Here is a 23127-nt window from a genome sequence, read left to right on the forward strand (position 1 = left end):
TCCAAGTTTAATATACACAAAAATGTATTTGGTTGTTGTTGTGTTTTATTATTTATAGGAATTTATAATAATTCAATTCCCAGTGAAGTTTACTTTTTTTCAGCGTCATTTTATAAAATGAAGTTTATTAGTTCAACTGTAAAATATTATGTTTGATAACCACCTGCTATATTTTTTATAAAGATTATCAGCCAGTATATTGATATCAGATGTTTTTTACTCCCTTATATCAGTATTGGCATCAGCCCCAAAAATCCAGTATCGGTCGGGCTTCAAAATCCCAATTTGAGGGTTAATATCTTATCTGTCTTACTCTATTTTAGCTTAATTTTATTTCCAATAGAACACTTTTAATTGTATTTAAATGCCTTTTTTCATTTGACCAGGTGTTGCTTTTATATGGGAGGGATTAGGGTAAAGTGGGACACCTCAGCTCCAGTGCATTCATCTCTTTTTCTACAACATTAGAGTGATTGGTGTTGAATCCAAGCAGAGGTGTCATGTCATAGAAATCATATGACTGTGTGTGTGATGTGACTTCATAACCAGGGGTAGGAAAATAGTCAAACAGGAAGTAGCCCTTGAGAAGTCCACTTAAAGGTCAGTGACATATTTACACCAAATCAATGTTGAGGAGATAAATCTGTCATGAGTAAAACAATGTTCCTAAGTGTTATCAAATGATGTTTGTGATGTATTTGTGCATCAAATGAAGCAATCTTTAGTCGTTAGGGTTCAGGAAGGCTTTCCATTGGTCCAAATTTTAGACCTTTAAAAATCTCTGCAATCAACAGCTGATTCAACTATTCTGTTCATTCTCTTTAAAATCAAACAGCTTCAACAGGCTGAAGAACACAAAGTTTAAAGCTGCACATATTTGATCTAAACTTGCTACAGATGTTTGGACGTTTAGAGAAGTTTTGTAGCCGTGCAGCCTGTCAAATTAAAGTCATAAAAGTCCAGATGTGTTAATCAACAGCAGTGAAACACTAGTCGCTTGGATTAAAGAGCCCACGAGATGGACACAATAACGTCCCACTGAGCCGTTTATCTTCAGCCAAACTCTAAAGTCGGCTCAAATCAAACTAATGGTTTCTGGCTGATTGAAAGCTGTCGTAAACACTGAATGTGTCAATGTGCTCAAAACATGTTTTCACCTTCAGATCCATGTTTGAAGGTCACAGTGTTTACAGCTGTTTTCAGGCAGACACACTCGAAGATGTTAAAAAAAAAAGGTTGAAATGCAATAATTGATAAAATGAGAAGAGACGATCTGTCACTACTTTTATTGGATGATATATTGTCTCAGAAATAATCGCGATAAACGATATTAGTCATTTGAAGATCATTATATACCACTGATATAATGATAATATAATAGTATAATAATGATTGGAGAGTGGGTGCTACACTTTGTATTTGGTTCATCATGCAAAAAAATGGACATAAGAAGTTGTTTAAACATGGCCACACAGCCAACCAATCACTGTATGATGTGGGCAGGTTTTAGAAAGTTACAGAAATTGTCACTCAAACATGCTGACACCTTCAAAACTGCTGCTTTAAGAAAATTTAGGGACATTTTAATACTGTTAGAGTTGATAAAACAATCTTAAAACAAGATTTCACTGTTCAAACATAGTTGTGTGTATTTAGTTTGATAATGACTTGTTTGACATTAACCTCCATAAAGGAAGTTACACACACCCCAAAGTCTTCACAAAGGATTCAAACACTTTGACTATTAAGAAGTTTGTCTTTATTGGCATCAGTGGCGAGCGGACAAATAGAAACAAAACCAGACAAAAGGAAAAGAGGCTGATTCTCCCTGTACTTGCATAAGAGTTTGGCTGTGATGAAAAGAAACAACGATACAAAAAAAAACATGTAACATATAACTTAAAAAGTGCAAAATAGAGAGGAGGAGCTTCAGTCCGGTTACTCTGCTTTAAATACTGTACAATATATTCTCCTCCGAACACGTCAAGTAAAACATACTGCCGTGATGACGATGTGCCTGTAACAAACATTTCCCGTTACATACTCGTACACACACTCCCTGCTCTCATGTGACGACCTGTAAACACACACTGTCATATTCACGCTTCCACGTCCAGACTGAAATGAAAATGGTAACACTGACATTTACAAAAAAAGGAAAAAAAACTGAACACAAACATGTGAATGAACAGAGAAACACACACACTGCAAATTGTTTTTTTTTTTTTTAAAGTGACACATCTACAGGTCATCTACTGCAGCTACATACAGGCAAACTACACATCCCAGCAGGCTTTTAGGGGAGTTGTTTTTTTTTTTTTGGTGCACACAAATGAGTAATGAACACTCTCCAGGTGAACACCACCTGGAGAGCTCACACTACACCAGCTATCAGTTTATTCACATCAACGCACCGGTTGTTCTCGGGTCCAAATTAACCAGAGGACAACAGCTGTTAACTCAAAAAAAATTAGGTATTATTTCTTTAAATGAGGATTATTGAATATGTGTAAAAAGCTGTGGTAATAAGTTGGGATGAAGTTGGTTAAAAAGGTGTAACACAGAATTGGGTGATGATTTATACCTTGTGCTTTATAAACAGTCAACTTTGACCCAGGAGGATAAAAGTTGCACAGTCGACTGGAAGACAACAGGAAGGTTCATTTTAAGAAGCTTTATCTGGAGGTTAAACTGATTCAACATATTTTACAAGATTAAAAAAAATGTTTAACTGCTGTATATATTCTGTTAATTTCTCATTTGGAATTAAATAAGTACCTCAAATCTGTTGGTTTTGGGATTATTTTGTTGTAAAATGCTTCAGGCTTTTTGTTTCGGGGTGTTTAATTATTGTCTTTTCCTCTGACTGACTCTCATCAGCAGCCACGAGTCACATTTGGAACTCCCTCCCACCAGACTCTGTCTGTACCTTTAAATCGTTGCCTGAAAACACACCTGTTCCCACTGGCATATCCTATCTCATACTGACATGTCAAGTTCTGCACTGATGTTTATCTATTGTACTAACTTAATATTCTACTTGTCTGTTTGCTGATTTTATGATGTTTGATGCTGCTTTGAATTAAACCTGTCACTATAACTCATTTCATCGGACGATATATTATCTTGACGATATTATTGTCATTTGAAGATCATTTTATACCACTGATATAATGATAATATAATAGCATAATAATCTAAGGGGGGATTGGAGAGTGGGTGCTACACGTCTGTAAAAACACAGACTGCCATTATGGTTGGGGACATTGGAGTTATTTACGTTATTATACTATAAGTCGATAATTATTGTGACAGGCCTTCTTTGAATAAATAAAATGCCTTATTATTATTAGTGTGTGCACCAATAACAACAACTCCTGACACACCTGCTGGACTCTGCAGCCAACTAACAAATTCACACAGTGAAAAAATATCCAAAAATCAAAAATACTTCAAATGTTTCACAACATTTTCATCAGTCAGTCAACAATAAATTAAAAAAACAAAACAAGTTGAAAATAACACAAGCAAACAAATTCATTGAGTGAGTGCACGTTACCTGCCATATATGAGTCTACACTGGTGTATTCACTGTCAGCACATGCTTCATAAACATGAATAACTGACAGTCTGCTTCTCACAAAAATACATATATTCAAATAAACCCGTTATAATCCAGGGTTTGTCAGTGCTGATTAGAGCAGTTTATTCACATAAATTCCCTTCAAAGTAAACATGTTTTATGGCTCAAATAAGCTACAAAAAAGGAGGAGGGTGAGCAGGAGAAGATTTAACACTGAAATGAAGATAAAAATTAGTCCAGTCTCCCAGAAAAGAACGCAGGTAGCAGTAAATAGCAGCAGCAGCTTTGTTTCCATCCAAATTTGAACATATGTAACTTTAAATCTCCACTGTGGCTTCGTATTGATGTTCAGAAACGTGTGGAAGATGCAAAGTTTTGTCTGTAGGAACTATTAAAAAAAAACTATTTAAATGTGTGCCACTGGATCAAAACTAATTTCCCGCTCTATTTTCCAACATTTTAGTGAAATTTGCCTTTAAAAGCTGGATGGAAACAGAGCAGACGCCACACGTGAGAGAAGACAGACAGAAAAGCCTTTACACATGAAGGCAGCAGGTCATAAAGGCCGTCGTAAAGGTTGCATAGAGATACCAAAAAAAGCTAAAGCTGGCGATCATGTTTTGGATTCTGCATGAATAAAGCACGGCGGGAAGAAAAAGAAGAAGAAGAAGAAGAGGAGGAGGAGGGCAAGGCAACGATGAAAAGGATCAGTTACAGTAATATTATTGCCTCGTTATTTTTACAGAGAGACTGACGGAGGGAGAGAAAGAAGGAGAAGAAGAAGAAGAAGATAGTCCCTCTAAATGAAAGTCTGCTGACGTTTGATAGATTACAGTAAAGTAACACTGATAGGATGAGTGAGATTAAAAAAACATCTTTCAGTCCATTTCCAGCTGTTAAAGAGAGCAGTCAATTACACTTTTATCATTATTATTATTATGTAAAACATCCCAATAACAAGGCTTTTAACACTTGTATTATTATCAAAGAATAGCAGCTGTTGTCAGTTATAATGGATTTTAATGACAGTTTTACAAAAAGGAAAAAAACTCAAATTTTTTATATGTGTGTATGTTCAAAACATCTGGATTTGCTTGATATGCAGATGATACAGTGATATTCATGACGTATCGATCTCTGCAGTGCTTGATCAACAGTCCAAAACTTTCTTTAATTCTTTAGGACAGAGGTGTTCCATAAAGAACCATGTGGTTGCATGTTTACATTCAAACCAATCAGGAGCACACCAGACTTCATTCAATTAACCAACTGATCTCAGTTTTCAGATAGCTGATTGGTCGAATCATGGGTGCTCTTGATTGGTTGGAACAAAACGTCCCCTTATGGAATAGTTTGGACATGTCTGTCATGTTTCTATGGACTGATACTACCTGCTTCATGTTCCAGTCCATTCTAACTGACACAGCTGCTACACAAACTCTTTACAGTCACTTTTCAAGTCCACAGGTGACAGTGGACTTGAAATTTATTCTCATTTAGTCTGTAAAATGTCCACAAAAAAAAAGAAAAAGAAGTGACCCCCAGAGGCTGAAACCACATCTGAAATTTGCTTGTTTAGTTTAACCGACAGTTCAAACCCAAAAGAAATCTTCACATTTTGACCTTTGTGTAAATGTATTAATACTTGAATGTTTCAGCTCTGAACTTTAATGACAGGTGGAAGACGTTGGTTAAATGTTCCACCTATCAGTGAGGATATCTCTGGTTTATCTGCTGTGATTTTAAACATCTAATGACTCCTGGAGTAACAGATGAGTGACAGTGATAATGGTGTGTGTGTGTGTGTGTGTGTGTGTGTGTGTGTGTGTGTGTGTGTGTGTGTGTGTTTGCAGGTACACACACACATAAATAAATAAACACCTGACACGCATCAGATGCTGTGAGCTCGTCTTCTGCTTTAAAGTGAGTCTGTTGGAGACACGCGCACACACAAGTCAGAAAAAACAGGCACTTTGTCCATAGTCACAGCCTGGCAGCGCCCTAAATGTTACTGCTGTTGCATGTGTGTGTGTGTGTGTGTGTGTGTGTGTGTCTGTGTGTGAATGTGGTGAATGTGTGTGTGTCTCAGGTATCTTGGTAGGGCAGGTGGAAGCACCCAGGGCTGTCATCATCAGGAGACCAGAAGGATGACGGCCTCTTGTGGTGGAGTTCTCTGCGGACGCAGCGTGGACACGGCTGAGCTTTCTGTCGACACTCAGTGTGGAACACAGCGCCGCAGCCATCGCACCTACACACACACACACACACACACACACACAGTCATTCAGTGTTTAGATTTCATTCATCCTGATCACAATTCTGAATGAATCTCTAGTATTACACACCTCATGTCTGCCTTCAACATCTCCACCAATAAAACCAGTCAAATTAAAACTCCATCATGCTTTCACATTTAGGCAGTTGCAGCATCTCGCAGCCTGAATCACATTTGTTTGTGTTTTTTTTCCACAGAAGAGCTGCAGCTGTTTTTTCAGTCTCTGCTCTGTCGGGATGTAAACCTGTACTTATGTGCATGTCCGGGTTGGAGGGGAAGGAGGAGTTCAGTTCCACACTAACACACTCTCACACTCTGATGTGTGCTTACACTTTGACTGCTCTGTCCAATGACTTTTAGAGGCCTTTAGGCACATTTGTGTACAAGGGCTGGGTAATATAAGAAGTTATTCATTCAGACCTCATCAGAATTATAAAGTAGAGCTGCAACAGTTAGTCAACAGACAAAAAAGTAACTGATTCATCCAAATATTTCGTACTTCCAGCTTGTCATTTATAAGGATTTTCTGCTGCATGAGTAAATTCAAAGTGTTTGGATTTTGGACAGCTGGTTGAACATAAAAGTAGTAATGACATCATGTCCGACTGACCGATCTCAAATCACATATTCAAACCCCTGTTAGTACACTGTTAACACTCTATAGGCTACTTATTATATTTATGTATATGTATGCGGGAATGTGCAATATGTGTACTTATTATATTTATGTATTTATTGAGGCAACAGGTAGCATTGTATCATTTATTATTGTGCAAATGTGCAATTATGTCGTTTATATTGTATTATTGTTGTGCAAATGTGCAACTTTACTTTTACTTTCTTTGTTTGTTCTGTTTAACTATGGCGGCAGCTGTCTCAGCACTTAAGAGTCCAAGAAGAGTCCCTTCGGGGACAATAAAGTATATATCTATCTATCTATCTATCTATCTATCTATCTATCTATCTATCTATCTATCTATCTATCTATCTATCTATCTATTTACTTGTGCAGTGCGCTAATTTCAACAGGTTAGTGTTGTCTCAAATCAAACACGGCTGTTGCGCACTTACCAGAAATGTGCTATTAAATTAGCTAGTTAGCTAGCTAGCATTAGCATTAGTAAGCTAGTGTTTGCATTCGCGTTAGCATTAGTGTTATCCTTTGCAGTACCAAATCATTCCAGACTGCTAAATTAAACCAATAAACCCACTGATGGCTTATACAATCACTGGCCTCTTCATTAGGTTCACTTGTACAATCTCATTCAATCCAATCCAATAGCTCTGCTATAAATTCTACATTTATGAAGTTTATACATTTTCAGTTTTTGTTAACATTTTCAAAAAGGTGATAATTCTACTTAATGTTTATTACTGAGCTTGTACTAAGTGGTGTTAGTGTATTGAGGAGCATTATACTGATTGGTGTTCCTAATATTTTGGTGGAAAAAATATGAGGAACCCTTCTGCTACTTGGCCAAGATGGCAACCATTGAGAGCGAGTAGTGTCCATACTGTACACTGTCCATATGTCTCAGTGTGAACACACTTATGCACTCACAATATTAAGTGTAAGAACAGAAATATGAGATTTGAGACTCAGCATCTGTTTTTAAGCTGTTTTTTTAAACCAAAGATTTAATGAAGAAAGGAATCAGTGGATTAGTCGATGATCATCAATCTGATCACTTCAATGTCAGTTTAACAAATGAACGGACATATCAGCTTGTATCGACTTTTTAACCCTTCACTAGCTACATAAAGCAGTATAGATGATGTAATCCTATGTGTATCAGATTATCTAACTCAAACTAGTTTGGAGACTTTTGGGGTTAAACTTGACTTCTTTTTTAGTGACATCACAAACTCTAACCCTAACTCCTGACAAACAGAATCTCTCTGGGACTTCTTAAACAGTTTCAGTAAATCTGGGCACTTCTTTTTTCCTGCTCAGTTCCAGTAAGTACAGTGGATAGAGCTGTTATCAGTCAACACTTCCTTCACAAGTCATAAAACTCAACTCAACAAGGAAGGTGTGTGTGTGTGTGTGTGTGTGTGTGTGTGTGTGTGTGTGTGTGTGTGTGTGTGTGTGTGTGTGTGTGTGTGTGTGTGTGTGTGTGTGTGTGTGTGTGTGTGTGTGTGTGTGTGTGTGTGATAGCACAGACTGTGTTTCAGTGTGTGAGTCTGATTAGCTCTTATCTCTGTGCTGTCTGTCACTCTGGCCTGCAGTGACCAGGATCTGGACTGTGTTAGTTGCCTGGGTTGAGAATATACCCCCTTTCAGCCTACACACACACACACACAAACGTTCACACCCCCCTACCTCTCATGCCAACCAGTGTCACTAACAGGCAGCAGGCTCACTTCTACTGCTTCTGCTGTACTTGCTCACATACACATACATGACACTTCTATACTTAAATGTATTTACATAATGCTGAACCCAAATCCTCTCTTCACTTTCATTGTATCCATCCATGCAGATAGTTTTGGTTTGATGTGTTCAAGCTTTGAGCTTTCTGCCTCCACACAGGACAATAGAGCATTTAGTTTATGTTTAGTTTATGTTCACAGCATTTAAAAATGATATTTAATACATTCTAAATCACCATCTTGTTTGAGAAACAGAGATCCAGACTTCACTGTGGTCTGTAAAGTAGTTTCACTAACATTTTAACCAGGATTTTGTAACTGTTAGGACTTTTTTTTAATGGCGTGATATGACACTGGAGGTCGAAGATATGGTGAAAGTTTGGACTTTGTTGACACTCTACACGATGTTGCAGCAGCACTATTTACCAATGATTTCTCCCAACTGTCTTGCTCATGGCAATCTCCCATATGGGCAATCTAGGCAAGTGCCCAGGGCCACTTGAGCAAATAGGGGCCCTTCAATGATGTTGTTGGGCTCCACAGAAATATGACTCTTAAAAATAAGTGTTGATAATTATACTATACAGTGCAGTGAGAAAATACTGTTTCTACATTTATTTGGAGAGTTGAGTTTGAATGTTGTAACTCAAATGGTCACTACAAACCACTATGAAAATAAAAAAATACTCTACATGAGGTCTTACTCAGGCAGTGACATATTAAAAAATTCTGGCGTATTCTCCAGCTGTTTGACTTCATGAACGTACAGACAGAAGTGGAGGAGAAAAAAAGACAGGAAGACAATAAAAGAAAGGAGTAATGTTCCTGATAAGTCAGATACAGCTCATGTTTATTGAATCTGTCTCTCTGTGGAAAAGGTCCTGCTGTTAATAAATCAGCATCCCCAGATCATAAAAAGAGGACTGCGCTTCTCTTAATGGCACTAAATTAGATTTTATACTATCTGATTCTATTTTCCTTTGTTCTTAATGAAGTGTTGAGAAGTTAGGATGTGAGGATGTGAGGATGTGAGGATGTGTACCTCTTGGTGGCGCTCTCCTGGAAGGGGTAGATGACCTGTCCGTTGTGACAGAGCTCACAGATGAAGCCTTTCTCTCGACACAAGCTGCAGCTGAACACGTGCGAGCTGGCGAACTTGATCACCTTGGACAAGAACGGAGCCAGTTTTCCATCAATCACCTGGAGGAGAGAGAAGAGGGCAACATGGTCACTTTGATGAAAAATACATCCAGGGGTTAAAGAAACCTGAAACTTCCTGTCTGTAAACATGCACAAATACAAAAATTGACAAATATATATTTAAGCTGAGATAAAGTAAGAAAATACAGTCTGTTTCCAACTATTGCGGATCTGTTACAGTTACTGTTAATGGAGTTCGGTTACATTTGAAGTCACACCCTTTAAGATTTTGCTCAAGAGGGTTTTTACCTCATTTTAAAAAATTGGAAATATTACTGAATACATATATTGCCGTTTTTAATTCCTTAAAATCAATATTTTTTATATTTTATAAATAAATCATGACATGGGCTTATTTGGAGCACACATGGGCTTAAATGGAGTCACAGTACCAATTAAGCTCATGCCAGACTTTTGACTTTTTTCATCAAATATCTTTATTTTATATTTTAAAATCTACATGAACTAATGAATACATTTTCTAATGAGAGATAAATCTTCTTTATAAGAAATGATCTCTCTTATAAATCATGTCAGTATCCATGAAAAACAGCTGAACTTAGATTTTGGTTCTTAATGGGAACATTTACCCTAACAGCTGAAAACATTCGTTAGAAAATTTGAAAAGTTATCAAATGTAATAAGTTACATTACTTTGATGAAGTCATTGAAATAGTTACATTATTTATTACATTTTAAATAGAGTTACTAGTAATCTGTAATCTATTACATTTCCTAAGTAACTTTCCCAACCCTGTCAAAAACACTTTTTAAACCTTATCTACTTTATACTGACATGATTTGTTACTTGATGGCTGACACATGTACAGTGATACAGATACACATCTGATGCATTAAATGTATGTCCACATTCAGCCTACAGCAGCATAACACGATCAAAAACTACAGTTTTTCCACTACATCTTTGTCACTTTGTCACATTTTGCTTTTATCAACACGTCATCCAAGCTTAAAAAACCTCTCTAAGAAATTGTTTTCCAAATTTCCAGCATTTCCACTCACTTCTTAATGTGCTAATTTAAAAAGTGTGAGTCATAGTTTACATTGGCTAACATGACACGACATGTGATAGCCAATTACATCATGCCCCAACTAGTGAACAACCAAAATATGTGACCAGTGGCCCACATCAACAGTCTGCATGCTGATGGAAAGATCTGACCAACAAACAGTAAAACAGTTTAGAGTGAGTGAATACTGGGATAAAAGTGGCAGCTTTAACCTGATACAGTTTGTAAAGCTGTTACTTTGTGCACTTATATCAAAGCTGTAGGACTCTTCATGGAGGTACACAGACAAGATCCGTTTTTAAATGACCAAAACTGATTTTAAAATGACTTCAGCTGAGGTAAATTCTCCTGGACGTGGAGGAAAAGCTCTGGAGGGGGAAGCTGAAGGAAGGAAGAAGACGGACGAGGTGAACGCCTTTTAATGGCAACGCTTGGCAAGTTCCTTTAAGGACTAGGGGGTGGGGGGTGGTGGGTGAAGAGGGTGGGGTTGGCTGGGGTTGTATTGTATTGAGTAGACAGTGGATGACTCAAAGAGAGAGAAAAAAACTTAGTGAAAAGAATCTGTAGAATCCTTCAGATATAATAAAAAAAAACTAAATATGTTAAAAAGCTTTGTCGTATGATGTTGATGAAGCAGACAGGAGAAGCACAGCGAAAGTGAGAATGTAAAAACAGAGGGGAAAAAGTAGAAAGTAGAAAGTAGAAGAAAAAGTGCTGGAGATACAATATACACGAGAGATCTTGAGGGAGAGTAAGAGCCTGTATTCAGATACAAGTGGTTCCACCTGGCAGAGCTCTGGACCTCCCAATTATAACCTCCTCCATGCTGTTTGTTACACGAGGAGAAGTGGAGGATGAGAAGGAAGAAAACCACACACGCATATACACATACACAGGAAACAGAACATTGAAGTATACTTGTCGTGTTTACAGTAAATCATGCAGCAGGAGCAAACACTGAGGTGAATGTCTGCACTAAGGGCTTTTACTGTAATGACCTATACTGTGCCCTAATGTACACTATATGTTATTCAATTATCAGACCAACATGAGACCGATATCTCATTGAAAACAGGATCTATTCCAGTCAGCCTCTTGCAAGACTGGACCGGACCCCACATTTACAGTAAAACTGATAAGCTGCAGCCGACAGTTATTGATTTTGATGCCGTTTCCACCCGTCTAAACTTGAGAAAAAACAAGGAATACACTTCAGAGAAGGCATGCCTGGTTCCTGACATCTGTTTAACCAGGCTGGACAAACCGACCAATCACAGATTTGTAGGTGGGATTAAGAATGTGGATATTATAGCTAACTAGCTAGCTGTCTACATACATGAAAAGTAGGAACAGATCAAGTGACAAAAGTTGGTGATTAGCATTGGATAGGCGCCACTTCTTCTGCATAAACTGCTCTTAGCAAAAGCTACAGCAGCTGCCGTCGACTGAAAATGACGTTGGTGGGATGTGTCCGACGTACGATACTAATCTGATGGGGTGAAAACAATTGCTTGCAATTTAAAGAAGCAGTGTGTGCGGTTTAGTGGCATCTAGTGTTGCAGATTGCAACCAATTGAAAACTCTTCACCTTACCCTTTCCTTCCAGTGTTTGGTTTGTCCGTTCTGGGTACAAACATAGCGGTACAACGTCTGTTTTTAAGATGAGTTGGGAACCCGGCAACAATGCCTTACTTTATTTTTAACATTATCAAACAAAAACAAATGTTTTCCCCTCGTCCTAAACTGTTCCTAAATCCATACTGGAGCATTTCTTTGTTTTATGAATGAAGTAGAACACACTTTGAGGCAGGTGCTGAGTGTTTGACCAATCTGGGACCGTCATCCCTGCAAATCCCGCCCCCAAAGTTCCTGTACTTTTGGAAAGTTAACAGCCTTCCACCCCTCCAGCAGGTACTTTCTGGGGGTAAAAACAATCTCCCTGGAACTTAATTTAGACACTGGTTCCTATGAGTTCCTCAGAAGGTTCTTAGTACCTGGAGGAAAGTTCCTGCATTTGAAATGTGGCTTTATATTCTCTCCTGACCCCAAGTACCAACAAACTACTAATGGCATATGAGTGCAATCAAAAAACCTACAGTATATACTTACATATGGTTACAGTTTGGACTTTCTTGCTTAAAATTAAAATAAAAAATAAAATAAAATAACCAAAGAAGTTTATATTGACTTTATTTTGACTACATTAGGGCCAGTGGAGTTTTGGGGATGCTGTGGAGGCATGTAACACATTTAAGGGGATATCTATCTGTATGTTAATGAGCTTTAGCTAAAACAAATAATCACTCAACAAGTCAAAGTCAAACAGAAGGTTAATGAGCAACTATGCTTAAACCTTACCATGAACATTAACACAACACTAATGGAACATTACCTAGATTCAGTTTCTCAAAAGTGAGGAATTTTTCCTATTTTTCACCTGACTATAAACTGAATATCTTTTTTTATACTGTTGTTAGGACAAAAAAAGCAATTTGAGGACGTCCCCATGAGCTATGGGAAATTGTGATTGGTATTTCTCAACATTTTATGGACCAACGTGTGTGATTGGAAGCTTAATGATAATAAAATGTCTGCATGAGCTCATTCCATACAGCTGTGAAGCAGGCAGCTTTTACACACACATTTACAACTTGTTCCACATACGTTGTGATAAATTATGAAATCTGAGCTGCTTTGTAACATAGGTAACATGTTTGTTGGGCACTGAATTACAAAACTCCCCAGTGTACCCATAAGTGTCCCTAATTTAATGTCCTTCTATATATAATGAAGAAGGAGCACAGTCTAGTACTGATGATAAATGTTTTCATGCAGACAGACCGGCAGGTACTGAGGGTGACACACTGATATATAAATCCCCTATGCCCAGCAAAGCCCACACCAAACCTAAGCAGTCCGGTCCAGCCCAGTCCACATGACGAATGGCTCTCCTGATGGAGGCTGACAGGCTCAGTAATTAAGGCCCTCTATAATTGGACTGGGCAGAATCAAACGACTGGCAGCACAGCTCTGGTGGCTGACCGTACTCTGGAGGAACGGTGGGAAAGAAGGATGGAGGCACAGAAAGATGGATGGATGGAGACTGACGGAAGTAAATGGACAGATTAAACCAGGGATACGGTAATAGAAAGAAAACAATCCAGCTTCCTGTGTGTGCATAGAAAGCCTGGGCACACACATTTTAACTGAGAAAAATACTCCAGCTGTTACTGCAGGTTATAAATATATATAGTCACTACTTTATTAGCTGCACCGCAGTAGCTCTGGGCAGCAGGGTCACAATGGGACCATCATTTAGAACTTTAACCCTTTTTTATGTGACCATGCTTTCTTTTAATTTGCCCCCACGTGTAACGTTGGCAATAATGAAACCAAATATTGACGGCTGTCCTGAGTGTCTGAGCCAAGCAGCTGCTAGGCTCCTGGCAGGTCTCTCAGTGCCACTGCTGGGTAGGACTGATGCATTTATGACAATGGATCCCAACTTGGGATCGGGACACCTTGAATAAGTCTCAAGATAAAATTGGAGGAGTTTTAAGACAATTTTTGACATTAAATTTCATACTTTGTGAAGTAGTGCAAAGATACTTTTGACACATTCTGGTTGATTTTAGTCCTAGACATCTGAGAATCATGTCTATTTGTGGCATATCATTAATCCGCAGATGTTTTGGTGATTTTATCAACAGGATCAAACTGAATTCTTGCTGCAGACGTGCAGCAACAACGTATTCATGCTTAAAGGTAGGGTTGGTAATGTTGGAAAGCTAGCAAGAGAGCTAGCAAGATTTGAAAATAGCACCTCCTCCTGCTTCCTCTAAGTTCCACCCCACTGCTCACCCTCCCGTCAGTGAGTCCACCCAAGCCACTCCCCCACAAACCGGCAACAGCGACAGGTGAAGACTGTGCACGTGCGAAGTAGGCAGGGAGAGAGGGGGGCGGATGCAGAACTAGACATGAAGGCACCTGATTGGTTTTTGCTTTTCGGTGCGAAGAGCATGGATTGGTCGGAGTTTTATCAGTCCTTTGGCTGCCACAGAGGTCTGATTTTTTCCGTTCATTTTTCTAAAGACATAATGTATTGATACCTCTGATAATAGAAATAGAAGGACCATTTCACCCAGTATAACAAGAAGTGCTTCTGAACAGGATTACCAACCCTACCTTTAAACACTCTCCAACCATAATCAGTGCATCAGTCTGCATTGATTCCTACAGTATGTGCTGTTTTATCTGCTGTCTTATACTGTATGAAAATATTCCCCTTCATTCATTTAATCCCTGCAGCATGTAAAGGCAGCAGGATTGATATGTTCAGGAGTTCCACGTCAGAGCGCAGTGCCGTTACGTCATGAAATCACCTGATGATACCAGGCTACTGCAGTATAAGCACATACCTCTACACCATTGACTGTATATAAATATGGACGACGTGTCTCCACTTCCTACGGCTATGGGGAAAAAATGAAGCCAAAATATTTTGTTTCTGGAGGTGGCCATCTTGCTTATGTGATGTCATTTGGAGCCAGAGTGTGTGCCCCTTTCATATCGTCAAATAACCAATTATGACAGAACTATGACAGAAACCATCTTTAGGAAAAATTTAATTGATGCATACTTTTTTAGTTTTTAGATTTTTTAGTTTGGCTCATGTCTCATCCGCTAACATAGAGGGGCCAAGACTTATAACCTGTACTGCAGCCAATCACCAGAGCGATCAAGATATTTTGGCTTCACTTTTGAGGAGGTGTCATGACGTTTATCTTTATAAACAGTCAATGCTCTGCACACATGAGACTGGTCAGTAAAAACTCTATATTCCGCTATTTTACAAAGGAGATGTCAGGCTAGTAGGGCTTATCAGCATCTTTTTTTTTTTTTTTTTGCAAAAGTAGTATCTCTTTTTTTCCTTGAAACAGACTACAGTGCAAACGCTGCTGAGCTGGCGTTCACATTTAACTGTGATTGGCACAACTGTTTCAGAGCAATGAGAGCAGAGATGTGACTGGCTGAGAGATGTATTAAACAGCACACACACTGATCTATATTCACCTTCACCCAGCCCTTCTGCAAAGACATGAACCAAAATAACTGGCACTTGCACTGGTTGCTACACTTGTACCATTAAAAGAGGCCCTAAGACTCTACAGCAGTGTACAGGACCAACAGGACAAATCCTACAGATGTATTCACACACACACACACACACACACACACACACACACACACACACACACACACACACACACACACACACACACACACACACACACACACACACACACACACACACACACACACACACACACACACACACACACACACACACACACACACACACACACACACACACACACACACACACACACACACACGTTTGCGGAGCTATCCATGTTAGGACATTGCATTGACTTCCATTCATTGTGGACAATCTAACCCAAACCCTAACCTCAACACCTTACCCCTATCCTCAACCAGGACCTCCGAAACGTTTTGCCTCATTAGAACCAGGCTTTGGTCCCCATGAGGACTACTGGTCCCAACAAGGTTGGTGTTTAGACAGGAAAAGAGACATACACACACACTTCATCTCCTCTGCCTCTATCCATCCCATTAAACTCCTCCCCCTCCAGTTCAACCTCTTTCTCTGCTCCATGCAGAGTCTTTGTGCTCCAAAATCTCCTAATCCCCTAAAACTGCTGTTTAACAGCCGTTCGCCTGCCCTCCTCTCGCTCTCTCTTGCTCTTTCTCTTACACACACACACACACAGAGAGAGAGAGAGAGAGAGAGAGAGAGACTACCGTAGCTCCATTGAAAAACTAGAAAGCCAGCTGGGATTACATGGCTGGAGAGACCAGGGTGAGCTCTGTTTGGATAACACACACACAAACACACACACACGCACACGCACACACACACACACACACACACACACACACACACACACACACACACACACACACACACACACACACACAGAAGGCTTGATATACATAAGAAGCTAGTGTAGGCATAGTGGAGTGTGTCTCATCAGGACTTCTCCAAACTTTCAAGTAGCTGAGCAGATGAGAAGATCCTGTCCTTCTGTTTTTGCAGCTGTTAAAACCAGTTCAGTGTTTTGTGCCAGCACGCAATCTTTCAAATAAATTCTATACTTGTTATAATTCTGCTCTATAGAACTCCATTCTGACAGGTTTAACATTACGGAGGGAAGTGGGGATTTGAAATATTCACTGTGCTCCAAGGTGCCTCATCATCTGACAGCATTATAACTTGGTCAAATCTTCACACAAAGGCACGAAACACGCATTAATATCATTCAGTGTGACGTACACTTCCCATGGCTATCATTATCCCTGGTGTCAATCCCAAATAAACTTCCATAAATCCACTTGGAGATGAAGTTTTCTTCAGTATGTTCTTCAGTATCAGAGTAATCCAGTGATTTTTATTACTTTCACTTACTACATTATTATTATTCTATGTATGTATCTGTGTGTATACTTTGGGTGTGTGTGTGTGTGTGTGTGTGTGTGTGTGTGTTGTGTGGATTGTTATATGATCTGTTTGTATGTTTTATCTTGCCTATGTAAAGCACTTTGTGACTCATGACTATGAAAAGCACTACATAAATACATTTTACTTTTACTATATAGTTGTTTGCACATCCACGGCTGCACTGCAAACAGGAGCTAACAGCGAATTCAGCATAATTTTAATGCCATCAATTTGCCAGTATTACTTTGCCAGTCCATTTGAAAAAAAAACCCTCAGAGATCCACTTTAGAACACGAGGACATCATTCCATGCAGGATTTTCATTACAGGAGGAGCACTGAGTTTCTCATTAAACAGTAGGTCATTTCAGCTCTAATTATTACTGTGGATGGGATGATGAATAATGACACTTTGCTTGTTGTTATGGTGATCCAAGCAACATCTGCATGCATTTTATTTTTGGGATTAATTTACCTTAAGAGAAGCGCTTATAAAAAGTTAGTTAAACAGTTACCTGTTCTATTTATTGCTTATGACGCTTTTTATAAACCACTGACATCATCAAGGCCTCAAGGAAAACTTGAGTAAAAGTGACTCACAATTCTAATGAATGTATTTATTAACAATTATTTTACAAAAAATCTACAAATACATAATTCAAGTTTGACTACAATTATTCACATAACAATTATTTTGCACATCTACACAACAGCTACCATTTAAATGATTTCATATCGTTATTTATCATGTTTTTATCAGGCACTTAATGCACTTTATTCTAGTATAGCACTGATCTTTTTTTAACTGCTGCTTTTTTAAAATTGTCTTTTTTAATGTTCTTATGTGTTCCTTAGATATTTATTCTTTTGCACTCTGGTCATTCCACTGTATGTTAGGCCTGTCACAATATCTACTTTTATTGGACGATATATTGTCTCAGAAATAATCGCGATAAACGATATTATTGTCATTTGAAGATCATTTTATACCACTGATGTATGCATGCTTAACTAATGTGACATGAATAGCCTCTTAGCTGCTAATGTGAAGTGTGGTAATATTGAAAACATGATCAAATCCATATATAGACATGATGATGTTGATAATTATGTTATTGTATGATCAGTTGATAATTATTGTGACAGACCTACTGTATGTATTCAATAGATATGGTTGGAATGAAAAATTAATAAACATGAACTCTTGACTCTAATAAGAAACTATAAGAACACAACGCTGTTTGTAGTACAATTCAAACATATTGAAGTGTTGACACTGGAACACAATCTGCACATTTTAGTTACTGTTACTATTCGTATTTCACTCCCCACATAAACATGATTTGAATGTCATACAGGATAAACTCAAAGCCATCAGGAGAAAATGGGAATCTTTCTGAGAACATTTAACATTTACTTAAGAGGCCTCTGTGTGTCTGCACAAGTGTGAGTGGAGAGGCATGCCTGGCATAGAGGGAATGCCAGGGTATCACTGTGGGAAGCCTGCTACACACACACACACACACACACACACACACACACACACACACACACACACACACACACACACACACACACACACACACACACACACACACACACACACACACACACACACACACACACACACACACACACCTACTTTCCTACTACTTTAGTCCACCCACAAAAACCCTAGAAACAATCCTTAAAACCAGAGGAGGATAAGGGCAGAGTGGCCTTAGACAAACACATATGCTTTCTCCAAATGAACTGGCTCCTAATAGGAACACTATGGGTGGAGGCTATTTGTCAGGAGGTGAATAGACTAGTGTGGTCCGGGGTTTAGCCAGGGGAGTTTAGCCTCCACTGACCTTCGAGCTGGAACAAAAAAAGCCATGTTGATTACGAGCGTCATTTTATTCAGGAGGTGAATCAAAAGAAACATGCTTGTTAATATGGAAAACCAATTAAGTAGCCAGAGTGCTTGAGAATCTTTAAGAGGGCGGAGAGAGGGAGAGGGGGGAGTAAAACGAGAAGAGGGAGGTGCGCAGACTCGACCGCAGACACCTATTATTCAATTTAGTACACCGTCAACTGCTCGGGGTTTATAAGTAAATCGTAGCAGTTTAGGGGAAAGAGAGCGAAGAACACACACACACACACATTAACACACATGTGCGCTGAGCGTGTGTGAGGCCAAGGGGATGTTGGGAAGAATGGAGGGATGTCACGCTTTGTTTTTCTGCCTGTTGATTCTGAATGTGACCAATTAGTGAAGCAGAGAGACACAGAGTGTGGGAGTAGAGGAGGAGGGAGGAGGGAGAAAGGGGGGCGTCCAGTCTCTTTCACCGTGAGAGTCTGTGGCCAAGCACTGAGTCAGAGAGGGATGAAAGAAAAAAAAATGGGGCAGGGTACAACATAATGAACATAATGACAAACAAAAGAACTTTTCAGTCATTTCGTGGCAGCTTCCCTCTGACCCACAACTCAGCTTCAACGACTCCATGCTGAACCACTGAAAGGCCAGGATGTGTTTCCTTTTTTTATGATCTCTGAGGAGAGAACATACTTAAATTCTCCAGGTCTCACATATAAATCCTCATATGTAAGAATAAAACAGAGGTGGGTGGTGAAACTGGTCTTAAGAGCAGGCAAACTGTTAGAAAATAATAGAGGAGGCAGAGTTTAAGTTATTTCTGACACCGGGTATGAATTCTTTCCACCAGGACCATTGTTTTGCTGGACCAGGATACTTGAAAAGAAGTAACCCTGCTCCAAATGGGGCTATTAGAGTGTAATACCCTCTCTTATCACTGTTATGACCGGGACACTTGCCAAAGGAACAAAAGAGAGGCTGTGTTTACTTAAAGGATGAGGAATGAGTTATTCTTTTTTTAGTTGTTTTTTTTTTTTTTTTTATTGTCAACAAATCTCATGAAAATACTAAAATGAACAATGTGTTAGTCTGTCTGCTTTACTATGTCACTGTCTCTCAGCCTCAAGTTCACTGGTTCCTACTGAAGGCATCAATCAGGACAAACAGCTCACAGTATGTGGTGTAACTTTTTTTAAAGGCTCAGTAAGTTCCGAAAAACATTTGTAGCCACCGTAGCTTTTAGAAAAACATTAAATTAAAGTTGCTGGACGGTGTGCCTCATTGGTGTTTTTAATAGTGCAATTGAGCTCTATGATTGCCTTATTTGCAAGCAACCTAGCTACATACTTCTTTGTCTGTGTGTATGTATGTATGTGTGTATGTCCTTCATGTAACTTTATCTGTTCATTTGATCGACTCCACAATTGGTGGGCACTTTGCTGGGGAGCAAAGGAAGTGCAGTGTCGAATTCGGTGCAATTTGGACATGTGGCACAATTAATATGAATAGATTTGAGCTCTTTCTAAAGACGTGATCAGCCGCTCTGCTCTGCAGTGGAGGGGGATGGGCTCCTGTCACGTTTAGAGCTGTACAACCCTGCCAGGAGAAACAGGAGGGGGATGATATCTCTTTGTTTGACACTGTTTAAAGTTAGGCTTTGTTGTGAGTTATCCCAACTCATTTTAAAAAAGATGAGAGAGAGAGAGAGAGAGAGAGAGAGAGAGAGAGAGAGAGAGAGAGAGAGAGAGAGAGAGAGAGAGAGAGAGAGCAATCTAAGTGCAGAAGCGAGCGTCAGAGAGACAGTGGTGGTGGTAGAAAGCTTGATAGAGTAAATCTATCCTTCATAATAATCTGGAAAAATTGGTTTCTTTAACAAAACTAATTCTAAGGTTGTTTGAAGACGTGATTACTAGCCTGATCTAAGAGTTAAGTTACATTTTTATACCATTTGGTTTATGTTAGACGTGTGCGTGTGTGTGTGTGTGTGTGTGTGTGTGTGTGTGTGCGTGTGTGTGTGTGTGTGTGTGTGTGTGTGTGTGTGTGTGTGTCTACATACCTGCTGCAGGTCTGCTATGGAGTACAGGTGAATGTGCTGTAGCAGGTATTCCCTGGGGAAAATTCTGTGAAAAGAGATGAGAACAAGTGATGAGCTGATGATGAGATACACCAAACCTCCAACAAGGAGAAAAAACAAGAGAAAAAAAAGAGCTACGATATACAGTGAAAATCATTCAATTGACCTTTAAGATTCTGGTTGTGCTTATTACATAAAGTGCAATTAAATAAGTAAATAAAGTGTGTTTATTGTTTTCATTCTATGCAATAAAACTGACTAAACAGATGAAGTATATTGAGCTTTTCAATTATTTCTGATAGTGCCAGTTGATTTTAGACATATTGGCAGTTGTACTGGACACATTTATGGCTTATGTCATCTAAAAGAGTGAACATACACAGTATTAAACAACACCAGGAACACCAATTAACAGCATCAGGCTTTGAATGTTGTCATTCAACTGGTTCTAGGGTTATTTGTTCTTAGCTGGGTCACTGACTTCCAAACATATAAATATGGAACAATGATCACATAGCGTAGGTAAATATGAGCATTACACTGATTTAATATTTAACCCCAGTCTTTCACTCCATGGCGCTAAACAAAGTAATAATATTAACCTCTAGCCACTCGAATTCCTTCTAACATTATGTGACAAAACACACACACACACACACACAACAGAGGCCTGGTGACATGTAACTGTATGTGCGTGTGTGTGCGTGTGTGTGTGTGTGTGTGTGTGTGTGTGTGTGTGTGTGTGTGTGTGTGTGTGTGTGTGTGTGTGTGTGCGTGTGTGATGTGAGGCCTCCTCTCAGACCACTAAGATGTATGGCTCCATGTTAAATCCTGTCTAAGCTATGATGAGTGTCACCAAAAGACAAGTATGTGTGTGTTCACGTGTGTGTGTGTGTGTCGTATTTGTGATGCAGACACCTCATGGTGATAGGCACCACTGATAAACTCTGTTTGGCACGTAACCAATGGTTACCACATCAGTATTCATCAAACATAGACACACACACACAGGTCCGATAATCAAACACTGGCTCCTTGTTGATTGTATATTCGGTGCCCAGATGAGTACACCCACAAAGTGTTGATCTTGATAAAAGTACTTGAGATCTAACACATTTTAGGATTAGATTACACACAGCAGCCAGACAGACAGGACCCCACGTGTATACAAATGTACATGCATGCCAAAAAGACAATATTTGTGTATGTGTGACTCCTTCCAGTCCAGCAGACACACCTTTCATTAAAATCCTGTTATCACTCAATGATTACGATGGTGTACTGAAGGAGGGTCCGAGCTGAGTGTGTGTGTGTGTGTGGCTGTGTGAACCAGCAGATGTAGGAAGTCCTGCAAATGTGTGTGTGTGTGTGTGTGTGTGTGTGTGTGTGTGTGTGTGTGTGTGTGTGTGTGTGTGTGTGTGTGTGTGTGTGTGTGTGCAGGGGTTGGACAAATTAACACATTACAATATCATGCAAACCCAAACAATATCTCTGCAATAAATCTTATCTTTGTCGAGCTCATAACGTTCAATTTGTGTGGACACAGTGTCAGAAAAAGTGTAGAGATACACTTAGTCAGTGTGTCTGTTAGCACGTTTAGTCTGTGTGTGTCTGTTAGCACGTTTAGTCTGTGTGCGTCTGTTAGCACGTTTAATCTGTGTGTATCTGTTAGCACGTTTAGTCAGTGTGTGTCTGTTAGCACGTTTAGTCAGTGTGTGTCTGTTAGCACGTTTATTCAGTGTGTGTCTGTTAGCACGTTTAGTCAGTGTGTGTCTGTTAGCATGTTTATTCAGTGTGTGTCTGTTAGCATGTTTAGTCCACTATGGTGATGGTCTATGAAGCACTACTGGGAAGAATATTACAGAATTATATGAATAAGAACTCAAAACAAAACTAAAAATGGACCTACCCTCTAAGACCCATGATACAGAGTTCTTGTTTTAAAGTTAGCTACAAACATGAAAAAGTAAGCCTAAGCTTTTGGAGCCTACGCTAATGTAGCTGATGCTAGCTTAATTAGCTAGCCATCTGGAGCTGATCAAATCTGTCAGCGAGGTTTGTCATTTCAGTTCGCCAAACTGATGGTTGCTAACTAGAAACTGTCATGTTAACTTGATCATACACCTAGTAGCACACGTTCCAGTGAAGGTGTAGTATCTGTGTGGTTTATTTATTGAGATCAAATCACACCTTCATTGAACTTTGACAATAAACA

General features: G+C 39.2%; 1 protein-coding gene across 1 annotated transcript in view; it reads right to left on the minus strand.

The window, feature by feature from the left end:
* Nucleotides 1-5108: 5108 nt before the first annotated feature.
* The window catches only part of plekhm3 (pleckstrin homology domain containing, family M, member 3), a 43673-nt gene continuing 25654 nt past the window's right edge, over nt 5109-23127 (minus strand). The window contains exons 6-8 of the mRNA XM_062431806.1: nt 20895-20958; nt 9274-9431; nt 5109-5831 (exon numbers count right to left, since the gene is read on the minus strand). Of these exons, the coding sequence (XP_062287790.1) occupies nt 5669-5831; nt 9274-9431; nt 20895-20958 (385 nt within the window). The 3' untranslated portion in view covers nt 5109-5668. The remainder of the gene's footprint in view (nt 5832-9273; nt 9432-20894; nt 20959-23127) is intronic.

The sequence above is a fragment of the Scomber scombrus genome, chromosome 13 (genome assembly GCF_963691925.1).
Source record: "Scomber scombrus chromosome 13, fScoSco1.1, whole genome shotgun sequence".
In the NCBI taxonomy this organism is placed as follows: domain Eukaryota; kingdom Metazoa; phylum Chordata; class Actinopteri; order Scombriformes; family Scombridae; genus Scomber; species Scomber scombrus.